Source organism: Atta colombica, unplaced genomic scaffold, assembly GCF_001594045.1.
Source record: "Atta colombica isolate Treedump-2 unplaced genomic scaffold, Acol1.0 scaffold275, whole genome shotgun sequence".
Classification (NCBI taxonomy): Eukaryota; Metazoa; Arthropoda; class Insecta; order Hymenoptera; family Formicidae; genus Atta; species Atta colombica.
In genome coordinates this window covers 636,274-655,446 of record NW_017259376.1, presented here as the reverse complement: position 1 = coordinate 655,446, position 19,173 = coordinate 636,274, and the positions used below count along the sequence as shown (strand labels likewise).

The following is a 19,173-nucleotide window of genomic DNA, read 5'->3' as shown; positions in this document are numbered from 1 at the left end:
TATATATATATATATAGAGAGAGAGAGAGAGAGAGAGAGAGAGAGAGAGATATATCTATATGAAAAATTGATATTTATATATCTCAAATTTAAATAACTGATGACAAAGTCCTAAATCTCAATGACCAACGAATTCTAACTATAACTGTAGAAAAAGATATAACAGCGTATATAAATGGTTTAAGTGATAAGATGGCCACGAACTTTAATAATAGAGATATTCTTGGATATAGAATGTTCTGTTACACACTTTTATAGACAAAATAAAAGAAGTACAACAAAAGGAAAGAAAAAGAACCATTTACATAACAATGATACTTTGTTGAATAAAAGCGTATGTTTAAAAGCGAAAATCTCAGTTTGACTTTTATATTTTTCGAATCCTTACAAAACAAACATTTATTGTCACAAAGTGATAAAATCAAAAAGACAAAAAGATCAATTATCAAAAACAATAATAGAAATAATAAAAATAAAGACTACGGAGATTGTGAAATCAAAAGAGATTAAACATACAGTAGACATTAATAATACTGATACCACAATGATGATACCATTTATTATTGGAAATTCCATTCTTCACGTTTTAACAAATGTTAACAACGAAGTACGCAAATATTCCAAGAGAATGTAAGCGAGTACAAGAAGATGATTGTTAGCGAAGAGATTACAAGAAGAAATATAGTGTAAAGTGAAAACTATAAGTGATATATAAGAATATTGGCAGAGAGTGAAAGCCAGGTCGACGGTTGATCGCGGCAGATAAATGCGGAAGACCGTGCGACGGCGTGTGCGCCACAAGGGGTGGCGAACCCCCTAAAGGACCCTCGGTACATGGTAGCGGTGACCTCCCGCCGCCCCTCCCTCGCGTCTCCCCCCCGTCGACGGCCTTCGCGCGCGCGGCAGTCTTCCTTGCAACCCCAGGTTGTACGTTCCCCTCTCCACGACGTCCTCGTCATCCCTGCCGCGACGGCAACGGCGGCGCACGATCATTGGTTCACAGGTTCACGCAGGCACGAAGAGGTACACGCAGCTGCTGTGCCAGTGTGCCCGCCACCTCTTGCGCTGCGGACCGATCAGAGCAAGAGGCCAGTGTTCGGAGTGGTGCCGCGAGCGCGGGTAAATTTGCCGTCGCCGTCGTCGTCGTCGTTATCGTCGACAACGTCGTCATTTATCGTTATTTATCGTTGTGGTCATCATTATCATCGCCGTCTTCACCGTTATCGCTACATTACGTCGCCCTTCGTTCTCGTTATCTCTTCACATGGTTCCAACTACCCCTTGCTTCCTTTATTCTCGTCTTCCTAATATATACGCGCTCACTTCCGGTGCCAACATCCGTCGTAAGAAGTGAGTATCACGCGCGCTCTCTTTCTCTCTTGCGCTTTCCATCTGCCTAATGGTATCCTCCTCTCGGTCCTTCTCGCGTTCTCCACAGTCCACACGGTGTTTCTTGCCGGGTGTCGTGTACCTCTGATGCCGGCCGGTTGCGCTGCCGGCTTCAATAACGCCATCTTGTTGGTAAATGGGAATAGCAGCCGATTGTCGTAGCCGCGACGTTCACCGAGGCGACACCTCTCGCGGACGTTACGCACTCGATCTTCTCCTCTTCCTTCGTCTGTCGTTGTCTCTCTAACACACATGCTCTTCTCTCTCAGTCTCTCGCTTTTCCATTATCGTTCATACTACCCCTATGACACCAGTTTTCGATCATCAATTTCGAAGTTCGAAAGTTTGAGTAAGGTAACGAAAATGTCTTTGACATAATTGTTCTTCAATTATTCTCTCTATATCTGATTGAATTTTTATTCCTTTTCTCGTCTCTTTTTCTTTGTCAGATTTCTTTGTCAGGAAAAAGAGGATTAACAATTCCCCCACTGCGTCTTTTCCATATACAGGCTACCAAAAGGGCCGTCGCACGTATAGTACGACCCATTTAGACCATGATTGGCTCGAGTGTTACTCTCACGCTTCCCTCGATGACCAGTCTCACCCAGACGAACTCTCGATTTACAATCAGTTGGAGTAGAGTATTCATCAGAGATACATTCTCAAAGCTACCAGAAGAGGAATCGCATCCGAGGACAGACGAGTTGGCGGCGGTCGCTTATCATTCACCATTCGTCATCAATTAGTCTCGCGTGAATTTCGGGGGGGATCGTCTGTCGACCACCGCCGTTCGCCATCACGTTCTTCCGTTCTCCGCGCTCGCGATTGTGCGTTTATGTGCGCGCGCGCGTATGTGTACCACGCCGGACTCAGTTGTCGCTTTGTCCTCCTGCGCTTCTTGATAGGCCGTTCTCGACGACGATAAGAGGGAGATCGCGCCGTTCAGGATGCCGCAGTGCGCGGTGGCCACGTGCCGCAACAGCCATCGCCGGACCCGCAAGCAGTCGGTGCGATACCACCGTTTCCCGCACAATACCGAATTGCGCGAGTCATGGGTACGTGCGTGTGGCCGTGCACCTTTGGCAAATGGAGAACCACCGTTCAACATCAAGACGGCGCGAATCTGCTCCCGGCACTTCCTAGAGGAATTCTATGAGGATGAAAGCAGGGAGCAGATCATGCAAGGCAATCAGAAGAGGAACCGATTGCGGTTGGGCGCGGTACCTACCATAGATGTGCCAGTATTAGTAGAACCTTGTTTTAAGTTGCTTCGTGAGACAGACAAGAAACGGTCTGCAACACGTGTTAAAATTTCGAACATCATGGCGGTTTCTAATCGACCGGATACTCGACAACCCTATAAAAGGACTCAGGAAGACGAAGAAGACGAAGGTAGTAGTGAAACTAAGACGGTTTCATCTGTTATCAAAGAACGTGCTGAACAAAATCAGAAGAAACGGCCAAAGATGAACCAACAAGAATGTTTTCTAATGGCGATCGGTCTTGTACACGTCAGCAATGTATGGTGAGTCATTTTAAACGCTTGGCCGCCATAGGCTCATGGCTTTTTATTGTCGATATATATATATATTATAATAAAGCAAAAATATCCGTAACATTATATATACATCTTATAATACAGCAAAAAAATAGTTTTAAGAAAAAGATATTAAAGAAAGAAGAAAATTTAAGAATACTGAAAAAAAGTGTTTGATTTTAAGATATTAAAATATTTTATTCTTGTATCTGTTTTTAAACACTTAAAGATGTTTTAGTTTTTAAACTTTTTTATCTAAAATATCTTTAAATGTTTAAAAAAGATAAGAATAAAACATTTTAATATCATAAAATTAAACACTTCTTTTTTGAGTAAAAACTCAATGCTGCTTTATATATAATAATATTTAATATTTGAATTACTATATGTTAATTGATTAGTAAAATCTCATTATTTTAAGTAATTTTATCGAGTAATTTTAAGTTGTAACGATTTTTATTATATTTTTGTAATATAAAAGTTATCTTATTATAAAATGATATAATTTTTGCAACAATTATTTATTTATTTACTCATTTTATATTGTATCTTAATTAATAAAATATTTGATTCTTAATAAAAATTTTTTTATATTTATTGCGTTTAGTACAGAAAGGGAAGCGTCTCACTTGACTCATCAGTTTGAAGCTTTTCTATTGCGTTCGGGAATACACATCGAGTGTTTCCAGATATCAATTTATCCTTGTTTAACATTCGATGAATAATAAGGATGAAATGATAGCTTGGAGCTCTTGATGTGTGTCAGTCGCAATGGTCAAACTATATCCACCAATAATAGAATTGCTGTCCTTTCTCTTTTCCTCAGAACCATCTTCTTTTTCTTAGGGCATTCAGGACCGTCCAGGGGGATTTTCCAAAGGCATCTGGGTATAATTACGAAGTTGTAGATAGTCTTCTACAATTTTTCTTTGACTCCTCCCACGCTATTCTGTATTCTGTACATAAATTATATTAAATATAAATAGGTGTAGCAATCGTATAAAACTATAGGAAATAATCGGAGTCAAATATGAGAAGACTGATCGACTATAATTGGTCAATTTTTTACATTAAATTAGTACTACTAATGAACAATTAGATGTGAAGTAATTATTTGTTGACTGGTCTGATTAAATCAATTTTACTAATCTATACGCGTACAATTTTTTATATGCATCTGGGATTGCAAGAGAAATGCCCGGAGTTTTTAGTCTGTAAATTCTAATGTAAATTTTGAAAATCTTGGATATGGTAATTCTCTAAATTATAACAAAGAATCACTAGTTATTTATCGAAAGCAGCCATTGTATAGGACGTTACTTTTAAGCAACACAAATTTTACATTAAATTTTGTTTAATTTTAATTAATCTTATCACGTTTTGATACATAATATCTTACCGCATACATATTATTTTTATATTTGAAATTTGATTTATAAATCCATAAAAATGCATATACACACGTAGTATTCAAATGTAAAATATCTACAATATTTTTATGGTCTTTTATCGAATATCGGAGCAAAGTATGAAAATATAATTATGTATTTATGTTACATTTTCACAAATTATATTAAAAAATCGATATGAACAATTTTAATAAATTTATTTATCTAGGTTTTATAACGCTTGTATCTGAGATAACAAAAATATGAGCAACTTAATAGTTTTTTAATATATCGTAGTTTTAACATGTCCTTTTTAGACTCATAATTTTAAAATCAGTAATATATAATAATATATCTTAAAAATAAAATAAAATTATTTTTCTCCGTCCTCTGCAAATTATAATTTATGTTATTATCATTGTTCTATTTTTTTCATTTTTTTATTATCACTCTCGTGAAATGAGCGCATACAACTCTCACGCTGAGAATTATACACGCGGAAGAAGATAAGATATTAAGCCTCTGTGCGTTAAGCGAGACATCCGAATTTGTTCATTGATACAATAATTTTCCCGGCATATTCGATCGCTGGGAGGCGTTTACGCGCACGAAGGAAATGTCGTGTTTCTACTCCGAAGGCTCGACCTTGGAAATACGAAGCCAAACTAACATACGTGTCGAGAGGAGTCCTTTATTCTTGTTATTCTTATTCTTTAAACTTCCGTTCTCCAAAAGACCTACGTCTTTTGTCACGGTTTATTTATTCGGATATAGTTTGATTTTTTTTTTTTTTGTAATTACTGTTTCTGTCAGTGAAATAATTTTTAAAAATTGCGTATATTATATGAAGAGAAGTTATAGGAATCGCAAATCTTTTGCTTAATAGAAATCCTTTGCATGAAATTGTCCTTCGGGGAAACAGTAGGCTTTTCGCTGTAGACTTGCACTCGCTTTTCGTTGTATTCCGTATGAAGGTCTATTGTGTTTAGCCGTGCAGAACATCGTCGAGGACGATGCAAAAATGATAATAACGTGGAAAGTACATCTTAATGAAATATAAAAGACAATGAAATATAAAAAATCTGGGCAGATATTAATTATTCGGAATTGTTCAATTATTTCTTAGATTTTTGTTATGTTTTCTGAAAAAGAGAAACCAAAATAATTCTGATCGGAATCTGAATAGTTTCATAAGTGCTATAATAGGTAGGCTGTATAGGATCCGAGACCTGTTCTTTCTTTATACTTAAAGATGAACTTTTTGCACGGTTCGTCTTTTGTCTTTTTCTCTCTAATGTGAAAAAAAAAGATGAAAGCTAACACAATGCAAGAAGTTTAGTTTTAGACTAAGAAAAAGAATAGGTCTATAACCTTAGAACAGTCTACAATCTATTTGATTTCATAATTTTTTCTAATGTTTGTTTCTGAATTCAAATGTGAAAATTAATGGTTAAATTAAAAAAAGAAAATGTCTGAACATCAATAAATATACTCAATATGAATTAAATAGTGCTTTTTCTTTTTTCATCCGTATAAATATTTTGACAATGTTTCATCTTTTTTTAAATGTTTATACATATTTTCTTTTTTGAATCTGCTCATCAATTTTCTATTTTTTGGATTTAGAAAAAGATATTAAAAAAAGATATTAGAAAAAGATTGTGAAGCTTATACAAGGCTCAGTAATGATTTTTGTAGTTTTTCCTATGCGTCAAATATATGTAAAACTTGTTTCTCATAAGGCATCTTTGATACATCGCTCAATACTATCCAATATCCTGTATGTCTGTAGCACCTTTTGTTTATCACATTATAAGCTACATTATATATGAAAATTAACTCATTTCATCTAAATCCAATTTTCCATATAATTAGTGCAGTATTTGCAATCGTTATGGTGATGAAAAGATTTAAGCATCACAAAATAAACCGTGATATTCCTTGTTATTTATGTAAAACGTCGATTCACGGAATATGCGAAGGTAACGTGTTTTAAGCATGCGTGGAGAACAAGATTGCCAATTACATGCACATGGTGAATTTCTGAAAATTCTGATCATTTTAACGATGTGAAATTAATTTTGTAAATGTATATTTTTGTTGTTTCATTTATTTTGCTTTGTAAGATTTAAAAAGTTCGAAAAAATCAATAGATCTGATCTTTGTTGCTGCACTGGATTGCATTTTTTATCTCGCTATCGCAGAACTTTAAATATGTCTATTCTATTTTAAGTACATAAATGTATACTAGTTCAATTATAAAGAACAAACCTAACATTGTTGCATTTCTACATTTCCGAAAAGTCCTGTTTATAACGTTTAAAATACAATTTTTTCTTTTATCCTATAAAGAAGGGTAGATAAAATAAACTACCATTTATATCTACCAAAATCGGGTAATTATACCCATATTCCTTAATACAAAGCTTTAATTTTAATAAAAATGTGAAAGGAATTTATTCTCTGAATAAAAAACAACATTAACCCTTAATAAACACTTCAAAAAGTGTAAAATTGAACTAAAGAAGAAACTTCAATTGTTTATATTTTAGAATTCAGCCAATTGTTTTAAATTTGGATTTTTTAATTTTTGTTTATGATTTGAAAAAAAATTCTTTTGGATAAAAAAATTTGTAGAAAAATATCTGGCGAATTTGATAAACTCAAAATATTAGGTGTGGGAAAAAGTTCGTGGCGTTTTTTCCGTTAGATGTAACGGGAAAATCGCCACGAACTTTTTCTCATACTTAATATATTATAATTTATGTATACATAAATATAGAAGTAGTCCTAACACTAATAAATTTTAATCATTTAGTTATTTGAGGATAATGTTTTCCGTTGCATTTGCTTAATGATGCATAATAATAAAGCAGTAATGCTTAAACTTGGCATCTTTTCAATAGCATTTTGAAATACACTTTGATTAATGCAGTTGACTCATGTTACTATAATTTGTTGCATATAAATTGTGTGATACGTCTAGTCTTACAATTAGTCTTGAATCCAAGATCGTTATTGGTACGCGTTATCGATAACGAAAAAAATATTATCGCTTGTGCTATATTCTAAAATAATGACATATGCAAATACAATCTTACACAAAGAGTTACGTAGACGGCGATAACGAACACGTAGTCAAGAAATTTAAAGTTTAAAATGAGAATATTTTGAAAATACCTTACTAAAAAAATTACGAGATGAAAAATGAGATTCTTCTTTTCAAAAATTATTATTAAAATACAACGAACGGTGAATTTATTATATCCGCGGTTAGTACATAAAATGAGATTAAAAATGAGCACCATAATTCACATCGTGATCATCGTAACGAATAGTAACGAATAGTAATGAATTGACCAAATATAGGAACAACTTGAGGGAAGCCTTCTGATTGATCCAGAAAGTTTGAAATATTCAATTGTCACGTGGTCAAAAAGAATGCTCATAATGTTTTTTATTGCATCACTATCAAAGATTCTATCGATATTTTTATTTACGCATAACCTAAGATCATAAATTGCAATCGTCCTTCTTTCGTCTATTCTATTTCTCATGATATCGGTATTTCTTGTAGAAACAAACTGTGTTTATAGTACAGATAAGACAGGATGAGATAAGAAAAAGAAAAAAAGAGAGTGTCCAAGTGAGAGAAGGAAGAAGGGAGAGTTTCTCAAAGATTCTGTATGTCCTTGAGCATTCAAGGTCTTGAAAAATCATTTAGCTCATGGTCTCATGGCAGTTGACGACTGGTTTTGGGGGGGAGGGGGGGGAATTTGAAGTTGATACAGATCGATTTTTATAATAACTTTTACGATATCTTTTAATTCTAGAATGCTATCGCTATTGAGTGATGTAGTATTGTTATTGATATATAAATTTTTAACATACAGTTACACATTTTTTTTACTATATTTTCTTTACATCTATAATTCATCTTATTATACGTATAAAAGTATTAAGGTATAGTTATAAAAAATTGAATAGTTTACGGGATATTTAATATATTTTTTGTTAAAAAAATATGTCAGAATAAAGTATCTCTCGTAAAATTACTGATTTTTTTCTCTACTTTAATACTTTCGTATGCAAAATATTTAGAAGAATTATATATGTAAAAAAAATCATACATTTTCATTTTAAAAATGATTATGACTTTTATGATCATAAAAAATTGAATTAAAAAAAATAAATTTTACTATTATTTGTCTCTTTAAATCATAAAATTTTTGCCTATTGGGTTGACATTTTTTGGTGATTTATTTTAAGTTGCCATATTGTATATTAGTATGAAGATAGATCGACCAGACCAACTTCAAACTTTTCTCTCATTATTCATACTTAAATTTTGGCTCTTCATTCACCATGATCTTTAAACGTATAAAGAGTCTGCTAAAAATAGGAGAAAGCATGAAGTTATTTTATGAATGTTTGCATTTCTGAATAAGCTGCTATCTCATTGTATTCACGTTAGACCCGGAGGGGTTACGATTATGTCGACTTGTATGATCGTACCATGGACTTTGATGCGACCGACCTAACGATCGATCGGGCACAAAGTTGAACAGCCATATAACTCGTGGAGGATTGCGACATGTTTCTGCAACGTACTTTTGCTCTCTTGGTTTATTTAACGAAATCACAATTACATTTTTTTACCTTTATCTCACTTACATTCATAAGGATATTGCTTATCTTTATTTAGTCATAATTTAATTGTTTAAAAAATATTGAATAAAGATTATCGAAAATGAGTACCTAATTGCGCCAACTACAACAGGTCTTAACAGATCTTTGCAAAAATGCAATTTAAGTTGGTAGAAATTTTTTTGATCTTTGTAATCGACCTTCTTGTAATGCAGTAAGTTTTTAGAAAGATGATAGAAATATTTGGTTCCAGGTATCTTCATTTTTATAAAAATATATTTCTGTATATTTAATCATTAAAATTGTTTTTTGTATAGAAATTTTATGAGTTCTGCTAAAAATTTTGAAAAATTATAATTAATATTAAAATTTAGGAAGTAAAATATTCTAAAATATTTTAACTTCGCAGAAATCATAATGCATTTATATATACTCACATAACATAATATAAAATATAAAATAAATATAATACATTGCGTAATATTAAAGAAAAATAAATTTTTGAAAACAAGAATTAAAATATACGTAGATGAAGCTACACAAAGACTTTTAGAAATAATATTGTAACATGCGCAGATAAACTGTACCTGGAATCAAATATCCCTACTGTTATACCTGAGATCTTTCTAGAAACTCGCATCACGAGAAGGTCAATTATGAAGGTCAAAAAAGTTTCTGCCAACTTAAGTTGCATTTCTGCAAAGATTTGTTGATGATTAGTGTAATAACTTGACACACCATTATTAGTTATTCTTTCACGATAATCTTTAGACAATTATAACAATATATAATATATTTATATATGCCAAAAAAAAAACTATTTTTTTATATCAAAATTCATATTTTTTTTAATTTCGATCAAAACTTTACTTGATTCCAAATTTTAATGAAAATTCTATATGAAAATAAAAAAAAGAGAAAGTTTGGCAATTTTTTATTCAATTCAATTAAAATTTTTTAAGTTCTCTAAGAGTAAAGATAAAAAAAAAGTTTTTAAAGATAAAAAAGTTTTTGGAATATTTTTAAAACAATTCTAGAGAACACTAAACTTTTCTCAGAAATTAATTTGATATTGATAAGAAACTGAAAATTAATAACAATTTTCGCATAAAAAACATGAATGTAAATAAAAAATTGATATCCCATATTTTTTGCAATCTCATATTTTTATTTTTATTTAATGCCAGAGCTTTTTTTTGAAACGTATCAAGATCTCCAAGCTTATGGAAAAGAGCCAGGATTCTATAAATTAAATGAAAATTATGAAAACGATTTGTTAAATTTACAAAAAGTGTTGCTACGGATTTGTTCTCTCGTGACTTGAAATTAGTTCATGAAGATTCTTCAAAGTTATGGTTGAGCGATTCGAAGTACATTTGCCGAGGGAAAAATAAACGAGTCTTTTGTCGTTAAGTAACATGGCGGAGATCTTCGTATTTGAATCTACGTCTCGATCTTTAAACTGGCAGTCGGGTTGCAACCTAGCGTAACCTAGACGTGGCGAAGCGCACTCGTGGTTCACCAACGCGCTTAAGAACGCGTCCTTGAACAGAACGCTCAGGGACATCTCGGGCGTGCGGGACCGCTCCTCCGCGCGAGTGTCTGCGAATTAGGTCGAGACGACGACGACGAGAACGAGACTCGGGCTCTCTCGTAACCGATTCAACGTCCATAATAATAGCATGACTTCGATCGCTCTTCGAGGTTTCCCTCTTTGCGTTCCGCGCCGTCTCCGACAGAGATAACATGTCGACAAGTGTGACATAATTCTTTTTTCTTCTTCAAGTATAATGCCCTATTGCGAAATACAGCATGTCGATGTTATGGTTTGCCTTTATCTTAGGATTGAGTTTTTTGCGAATAAAAGTTGGCAAGATAGACAAACACGTGGTTATAACATAGGATGTATGCGAAGAATATCATAATCTTCTTTGGGATGTTAATTGAAGAACATCTTGGATTTTGTGCAAGTCATTTTCGATTTATGATTCTGAAAGGCTTATATTATTGAGAATCTTCCGGGTTACGAATAAGCGATTTATTTTAATTTATGCAAATTGTGCCTAGTATCTGCCATGAAATCTATTTCCACCATGATACCTTTAAGGCTGCGTTCTAAAATTCGACTATGTTAACCTGAGTATCCAAGTATATTTTATCTTTGTTCACCGAATGTTGAACAAGGATAAAATATACTTGGAGTTTACGCACCCCTAACTGCTTTAGATTAGTCAAATCGAAATCTCAGCAGGGAATTCTTTTTTTCACCGAACTTTTCGCATGACCTTGAAATCATACACGATACACCATTGAATGCGCAAAAATTCTAATTTCTAAAGCAGAATTTTAGATGAAAGATCAAATATATTTTTTGTGTGTTTTGTCAATTACATTTAAATGGTTGTTATAAAAAACCATTATAAATTATAGTTGAATTATAGTAACCAACTATTTTTGCAACCATTTTTATGATAATAATAATTAAATTAATAATAATAAAGGGCTCTTTATAACAATAAATAGTAAATACAATATAGGGCCAGTAAGAGTCTGATATATAAATTTATATTCAAAAACCAAAAAATTACAATTTTAAAGTTATTATATACTAATCGATTATATAATAACTTTAAAATTGTAATTTTTTGTTTTTGAATATAAATTTATATGTTGGACTCTTACTTGTATTATATTATATTATTGTATTATATTATATTATTATTTATATTATATTTATTATTTATAACTATAATTTATAACTATAATTTTTGGATGCCAACTATATATATTCGTGAACAGAACTATGCACAAAGTTATTACTGACATTATAACGATAATAAGCATAATTATGGTAACATGTAATTATGATCACAAATGTAAAAAAAATTTTCAGTATATCTATTGGAAAAAAATATACAATTGATTTTTAACGAGTAAATATGTATATTATTGTTAAATATTTATAAATAAATAAATTAAGCGAATAATAAAAATGTGATAAACGAAATTTAAAGATAATATGCAAAATTTAAAGATAACAATTGATAGGGATGCGAAAAGTAAATACTGCATTGAACAAAAGAGCGGCAACCTTTAATAATTGCTTTGTAGTATTTTTCTATTTCTAGCAAACTTCTTTTATATTTACAAAGAATGTAATAAAATTTGTCAATTTCAACATTGTTAACGGTCAGGGAAAATCGGGAAACAGAAATTTTTGTTTGTTTCGCTAACAGTGCTGTTAAAAGAACAAAAGAAAACTCAATATGAATAAAAAAAAATAGAAACTTGAAAAGAGGCTATTTAATGAAATAAAAAAGGAATTAAAGATGAATAAATTAAAAATTATATATATCATATATATATATCATAATTAAGATATATCGAAGAAATAGATGAAAGGAAGTGCTGCCCTTTCAAAAGCACAAAATTGAAATTTTTTATTTTAAAAACATTTAAAAAAGTACCATAACAGTTTTATGTTATTTTTTATTTATTCTTATTATTTTTATAATTTTTATAAGTTTTAATTTTACTTTATTTTAGTCAGGAAATTTTTCTAAAAAGTGATTGGGAAAAGTTAGAAAACTTTTTTTTTTTGGTTTTGCTAACAACTCTGAATTTCAAGTTCGGATGACAGTGCGACTTTATGGAAACTCAATATAATAGGGATATCGAAAATCGCGTTCTTCTAGATGCGCATTCATTCCCTATGCATATCCCTTCTGTTGTTCCTTGTCGAAGGCGTCCCGAAGGTCCAAGATATGCGTCATCATCCATGCGTAATAGGCATCCGCTTGTGCAATGATGAAGGCGAAACGCATATTTTATATCGCGCGTGCGCCTCCTCATGAGGATATGCATTCCTGACTGTTTAATACGCTGACCTTCTTCGAGGGCCAACGCTGCTCGAAAGTCTGTTTCTTTCCTGAGAATCGTTCTCTCGTCCCTGACACTCTCTCCTCGCTTTTCCTCGCGTTTATATCTCGCGCTTTACCTTCCGCCGTTTGTCCTCGCGTCTGAACAGCAGAGGCGCGACAAACGTAATTCCAACCACTGATACGCGCGGACACGCATAATTCGTCACAATAATCGCCACGTAACGTAACACCTACTATGGTGTTTAATGCGTTTCGCGATCCCGCTTGCGTTACGACAGCGAAGTTTAATGTTCCAATATCGTCTTTTTGCTCGTGCAGCTTTTGAATTCTACGTTAAATATTTTTGATATCTCGTTTATATATGAAGTATTAAATTTACAAATAGACTATAGAACCAAGCACTAGTTTCCAGTTAAATAAATACGAAGTTGAAATAAAAAAAGTAAACACGACTATAATGTGAGGTAACAATTATCGTAGAAAACTTTTCTAGTATACAAAGTAATTTATAAAGTCCTTGTGCAACTTTTATAATTTCCATTCTGTACCTGAATAAATCTGTAAAAAAAAACCATGTAGGAAAAATTAATTTAAATATACATAGGTATTGAAATAAATTAATGAAGTTAAAAAATTTTAAATACAATTATAAGTAGACTTGTTTTCCTGCTATGCAATTCACAAAACTTTGAATGTCTCTCTTTCTTCTTTTTCTATTTCTATCAAAAAATTTTGAACTTTTAAAAAATTATAAAATGTTTGATTAATTCTTCGAAAATAAAAAAAAACTTGAATAACTTTTTGTAACTAAGGAATTTTGAATATTTTACGATTTTACAATGCTGCAAAAGTATCAGTATTCTAATGACTTAGCTTGCAATGTAATTAAAGGATAATATGCTATTAGTGGCGTTTTATTAGGTGTTTTATTACATGTCAGATGTTAGATATTTATAGGCAGGAATATTCATCAACTTTAATAATAGTAGTAAGTGCAAGTAAAATATATTTTGAGAGAATTCTAATTTGAGACTTAATTACGGAAACAAAAAATAATAAAAATAAAAAAATTACAAGGCCACGAAAATATGCGTTGATTTTCCAGAATATTTTTGTTCATTGAGAAAATACCGAAACTACGTTTAAAAGCATTTATCTAAATATTTAAAAATCATGCATTATGCACCGTTATATATTTTTAAGATATTCACGGAATTCGAGACGCACGAAGCTAAGAAGCGAAGATAAAAAGTACAGTTACAGCTTACAGTATTTAAGATTTATTAAGTTTATTTCCGATGATACGTAATATTAATAATTTGAAAGTCACGTAAATAAATGAACTTTTACGAAGAGAAACTGTGAGTATACGCCTCATAAAGCTAAAAGTCCGCAAGTAAAAGAGCTTCAGTATTCATCTCTGAGACGTCGATCTAAGAAATTTCGAGGCGCACGCGAAGCTAAGAAGTTAGAAGTTAATCGAGGAGGCGAGGCTACGTCGGTTTCGTCGCTCGTGCTAGGTTGGCAAAAGCACCGAGGGAGGAGTAGCGACTCCGAGACGGCCGGCTTGGCGGCGAGGCGACGCTCGGCGACGCGCTCGTCGTGACGCGGCAGTACACCGGCCAATCGCGAACGCGCGAGAACTTCGCTCTCGTAGTAGGTGAACGGTGCGGATAGAAGAGAGTGAGAGCGGCATGCCGCCACCGCCGTCGTCGTGGCCAAGGAGAGGAGGTAGGTAGGTGGCCCGTTGCACTCGGTCGTGGAACTCTCGACCCCGATACCGCGCCGTGGTCGATGCACGTTCGCGTTCCATGGTGTCTTCCTCTTCGTCACAGCCTTGAGAGGGAAAGAGACAGACTTTCGTAAGCCATTCGAGCGCACCGTGAGGACGTCGATCGAATAGAACGGCGTGAACGTCGCATCCCTTCATAGACCTGCTAGAAATCGAGACCAATTTCTTCTTCCAATTTCTTCCAAGGGAATCACCTCGCCGGCAAAGATTGGAGCATCGAACGACGTTGTTGTGTAACGTCGTGGCGCGACCTTTCATGACCTCCCTTACCGGCTACCTGAGTGCGAGGACGGTGGTGTTGGAGGGAGCCCTCCCGTGAGACCGACAGACCGACCGATTGGCGGATCAGTCTGCATCCGCCGTAGAGTGTAGGCGGAAGGTGAGAGAAAGGAAAGGAACGTGGTCGGTAGAGGAAAGACGTTCGGTGAAAAGTGCAAGTGGCCGTGGTTGCTGACGAGAACGATCGCCTGCGTGCGTGCGTGCGTGCGTGCGTGCGTGCGTGCATGCGTGCGTGCGTGCGTGTATTCTTCATCGCGGATCTTCCGTCCATTCTATCTCGCTACGCGCGGGCGTACCGCGGCTCATTAAAGATTACGGGAATGCGCGATCTGTGTGCAAGAGAGACGCCGATGTTGGGCGCCGCTCATACTTGTCGATGGATCGCGTGAACAGTTGTGCGTAAACGGTTGTTGCGACGGATCGTTTCGGCCTACTTATAACTGCTGCAAGTTAACTTTATGCTTCCCGCTCACAGTGCGGTGCAGTTTCATCGACGACGGTCTAATAATAATAGTGCACGACCGCGGCGCGAGAACGATGCCCCCGAAACGTCGTGGGAACGTTTTAATGAAGATATAAATTACGCCGATATATTTATGTATAATACGCACATGTGTACACATCGAACAAATTGTTTTGCGAAGAAATTGGAGGCCGCAAAGTGACTGAAGCATCAACATCGTGCAAATAGCTTTGCAAACTACAAACAATCGAAACTGCTTTTTAATAGACTATTTCGGCATCACAATTCGCCGGTGCAACGTTCGATATATTTATTTGTCCATGTGCGTTATTAGAGCTGTCGATTTGTTGGACTTTCAAGAAATTATACAGTGCTGTGGAATATATTTCCTTATTAAATTTTCAGCCTGCGAAGCTTACCATTGGATTGGTGAACGTGAGTTAGAAAATAACATAAATTTACTCATCCTCTTTTAAGCCCTTTTAATGTCCGGAGCACGATTGCTATTTTTCGATTACTGTTCCATTAAAAATTGACAATATTCTTGTCAGAGATCTGACCGGATTCTGCCGGAAATTAACGTTTTATAGTGGTCTTCTTAAAAAAGGATTTTTCCTTTTCTCTGGTTTTGAAAAGAAATCTCCATGCTTCTAAAAAGATTTCTTTTCAAAACCGAAGGAAAATGGAGAAATATATATAAAAGTGAAGACCGTTATGGGAGTATATACCGGTAGAACACTCCCATTTAAAAGAAAAAAAAAAAGGTTTAGGGCGGTTGTATGACCAAAGTTCGTCCATACTGAAAAGTCGGAGATTCGTTCAAAAAGCTGGAGTCTCCGGTCAAAAACCGAAGGAGTGGGAACTCTTCAAAGGAATTTTTTTACATCTTCTCTAAAGAAGTTAAGGCCGATGGCTGATTTCTACCCAAAAGGGTATAAAAGGAATAGTCACATATTAATGAAAAATGCTATATTCAGTCGAGGCGATTTTTCGTATCTAATAATAATAATTTGAATCAATTTTGAACTGGAAAAATTTATAATTTGTATAAATTTACAAGAAATATTATTAAGCATGAAAAATCACTTTGACCAAATATAGCATTTTCCACTTATATGTGTTTAATTCTATCGGTCGATTTTCAGTTAAAAGGTATAATGTTTTTTGTAGATTTTAACCTTTCTATTTATTCTTTTTTGGGCAAAAATTGGCCCTTTTTTAACATCTTCCTTTTCGCTCCACTCGAATCATTGTCAAAAAATTCATCACCGTCGTAAGAATCTCCGGCCATCGAAAATGCAATTACAACGAAGATCTTGTCACCGTTCGCCGCTCACAGAATATCATATTTTTCCTGTTTTGCGTGCTTTCGCAGGACTCCAAGAAAGTGCCGCCCACCGAACGGTCGCGCTTTCTCCCCTCGCTTTCGCTATCGCTATACCACGGAAAGGTAGGAAAGTTAATATTCGCGCACGAGAGACGACCGGTTGTGAAAGGTAGAGCACGGCGGCGAAAATACAGGTATTGTTTTAAACGGACGGGGTCATTAACCGCGACTCGCGGTCGGTACGCGAAACGTTCCTTCGCGCGACGACAGAGAGGCGACAATTTGCGCGCACATTGCACATGCACGTACAATGCGTCTTGTGATGCGCGTGTGCGCGCTGGTCGCATCGATCGTGCTTTATGTCTTTTTAACAAAGTCTTTTACTTTTATTAAATAGATTAATTTTATTAATCCTCGATTTTACTCATTTTTTTTACCTCTCTTTAGTTCTAAAAATTAGAAAAAAATAAAGTATAAATTAAATCGAGATTAAAGTTAATCTACATTGAGGAAAATGGACAATTAAATGGACTGATTCAAGGCTTATCGCATTTCACAAAGGACCGTTTCAAGATGTTCTCCTTTCTCCCTCGATGTAAAACGAGATGCCCTTTATCTGATATTTTTCACGACAAGGTATATATTTTATGAAATAAGAAGATCCTATTTTTGCGAATTTGTGAATATTTGATCTTTGAAAACTGATGGTGCTTTGTGTAGTGGTGGGAGTTTGAGATGTTACCAAGTTTCTGCGGGTGCACTTGAAGGGTATCTTACATTTCCGAACAATGAGAGAGTTTCGTCTTCCTCGAGATTTTTTTTTTTTTTTGGTCAGATAAATTCACTTTAAGGGGGTCTTCGAAAATCTCCTTAAAGTTAAAGGTAAAATTTACCCGTCTAAAAAAAATCTAAGGAAGAAAAATATGCGGGCATTCTTTCGCCACGGCTCTTCACAGTGCATCATTTTACTTTTTCCTACCGCACTTCCTGTGTATTCCTCTTTCTCTCCCTCCTTCTTCGACGTGTTCGCTTCGCACGAAGATATCGGTATCGTTGTACTTTGACATCGTTTCACTTCCCTGCGCCTCTATAAGGCAGTTTATATATCGCGATATATTTTATGAAACATTAAACGCACTGCCCGAACAGCTTCTGATTATGCACACATCCATGAATTAATTACGTCGTGCGTAAAAGCGAGTTTGCGCTGACCACCTGTTAGCGAGTATCGTAAAAGAAAAAGAGATTAAAACATAATGAAAGGGAAGTTTCTGTTGGATTGACAGTTGTAATTTGAACTAATACTGAACCTTTTGACACCCGATTGATTTTTGTATTGTTCTTTGCTTTTAAGTTATCTCTGGCGAGAATAATTGGTTTCAACGACGTGAAATTCATCTAAATCGTTAATGACTAATCTTTTGGTAAAAATTATTAAGCTTTTTTTAATATCGCTTCTCACACACAAATTGCAATTACTTTAAATAATTATCTGTATTTTTGACGATATTTAATGTTTAATCCAACATATATTTTGCGTTTACTCTGTAACAATTATTAAAACTGAAATAGAACATAGTTGAAAGATAACAGTTAATGATGTGGAAGGGTCTACCCTAGAAATGGACATTGTTATCTAATCGCTAATAAGACAGCGTTCTCCAACGCGAAGGAAGAGCCTCACGCTCTTTTCAGAATTGGTACCGCGAAACCTATATATCCGTATCTATAAAGCGCAGTGAATGCGAGCGGGTGCAACGAACTCTACTCCGTATCTCTCTCTTTCTCTTTCTTCCTCCGGTTCTCCCTCTCTTTTCAGCATCCCTTCTCCATCGACTGTCATCATCTATCCCTTCTCCCAATCTCTTTTCTCTCTCTCTCTCTCTCTCTCTCTATGACTCGTATCAAGCGCGATCTGGTCTCTTGCGTGCGAGTTAAGGCCCATTTTTCGCGTGCCGTTTGTCGCTCGTGTTGAAGATATTAATAGCGCTGGAAAAAAAAATTAGATCAGAAAATTATTAATGGACTCTTTGGGAGTGAAATTTCACTCCTAAAAGTTCTAAAAAAGTGGTAGTTACACCAGTCCAGCAGGAATAAACTTTTTTATTCTTAGAAAGTGATGAATTACTCCAAGCAAGAGTCAATTCTCAATTTGTGAAGTGAATAATTTCACTCTTCAAAAGGAGACTGAAATTTCACTCTCAGAATGATCAGCGAACCTTGAATTATTGAAAACCAAAAAAAAAATCGGAAATTTGCTTTGGTTTATGTGTTAACTCGAAGAGAAAAACTTTAAAGTTTACTACTTTACTTGATGTGATAATTTATAAATAAATAATTACTCCAAATTTTTGTATCTAATCATGTAATGTTTACTTTATATTTTATTTACCATTAAAAAATTCATTCAAGCACTCGTATTCCACTACTTTTTGTTATAATTTAAGTAATGGAGCTTTATTTATGAGCT

General features: G+C 34.4%; 1 protein-coding gene across 6 annotated transcripts in view; it reads left to right on the top strand.

The window, feature by feature from the left end:
• Nucleotides 1–19,173, top strand: part of LOC108689747 — a 49,314-nt gene that overhangs the window by 20,871 nt on the left and 9,270 nt on the right. Inside the window, exons 1-2 of one of the 6 annotated variants that reach the window (XM_018196677.1) lie at nucleotides 1,698–1,743; nucleotides 1,899–2,914. The exons of the other annotated variants lie outside the window; for them this stretch is intronic. Coding sequence (XP_018052166.1) covers nucleotides 2,337–2,914 — 578 coding nt within the window. The 5' untranslated portion in view covers nucleotides 1,698–1,743; nucleotides 1,899–2,336. Of the gene's footprint in view, nucleotides 1–1,697; nucleotides 1,744–1,898; nucleotides 2,915–19,173 lie in introns of those variants that run through there. 6 annotated transcript variants of the gene reach the window in all.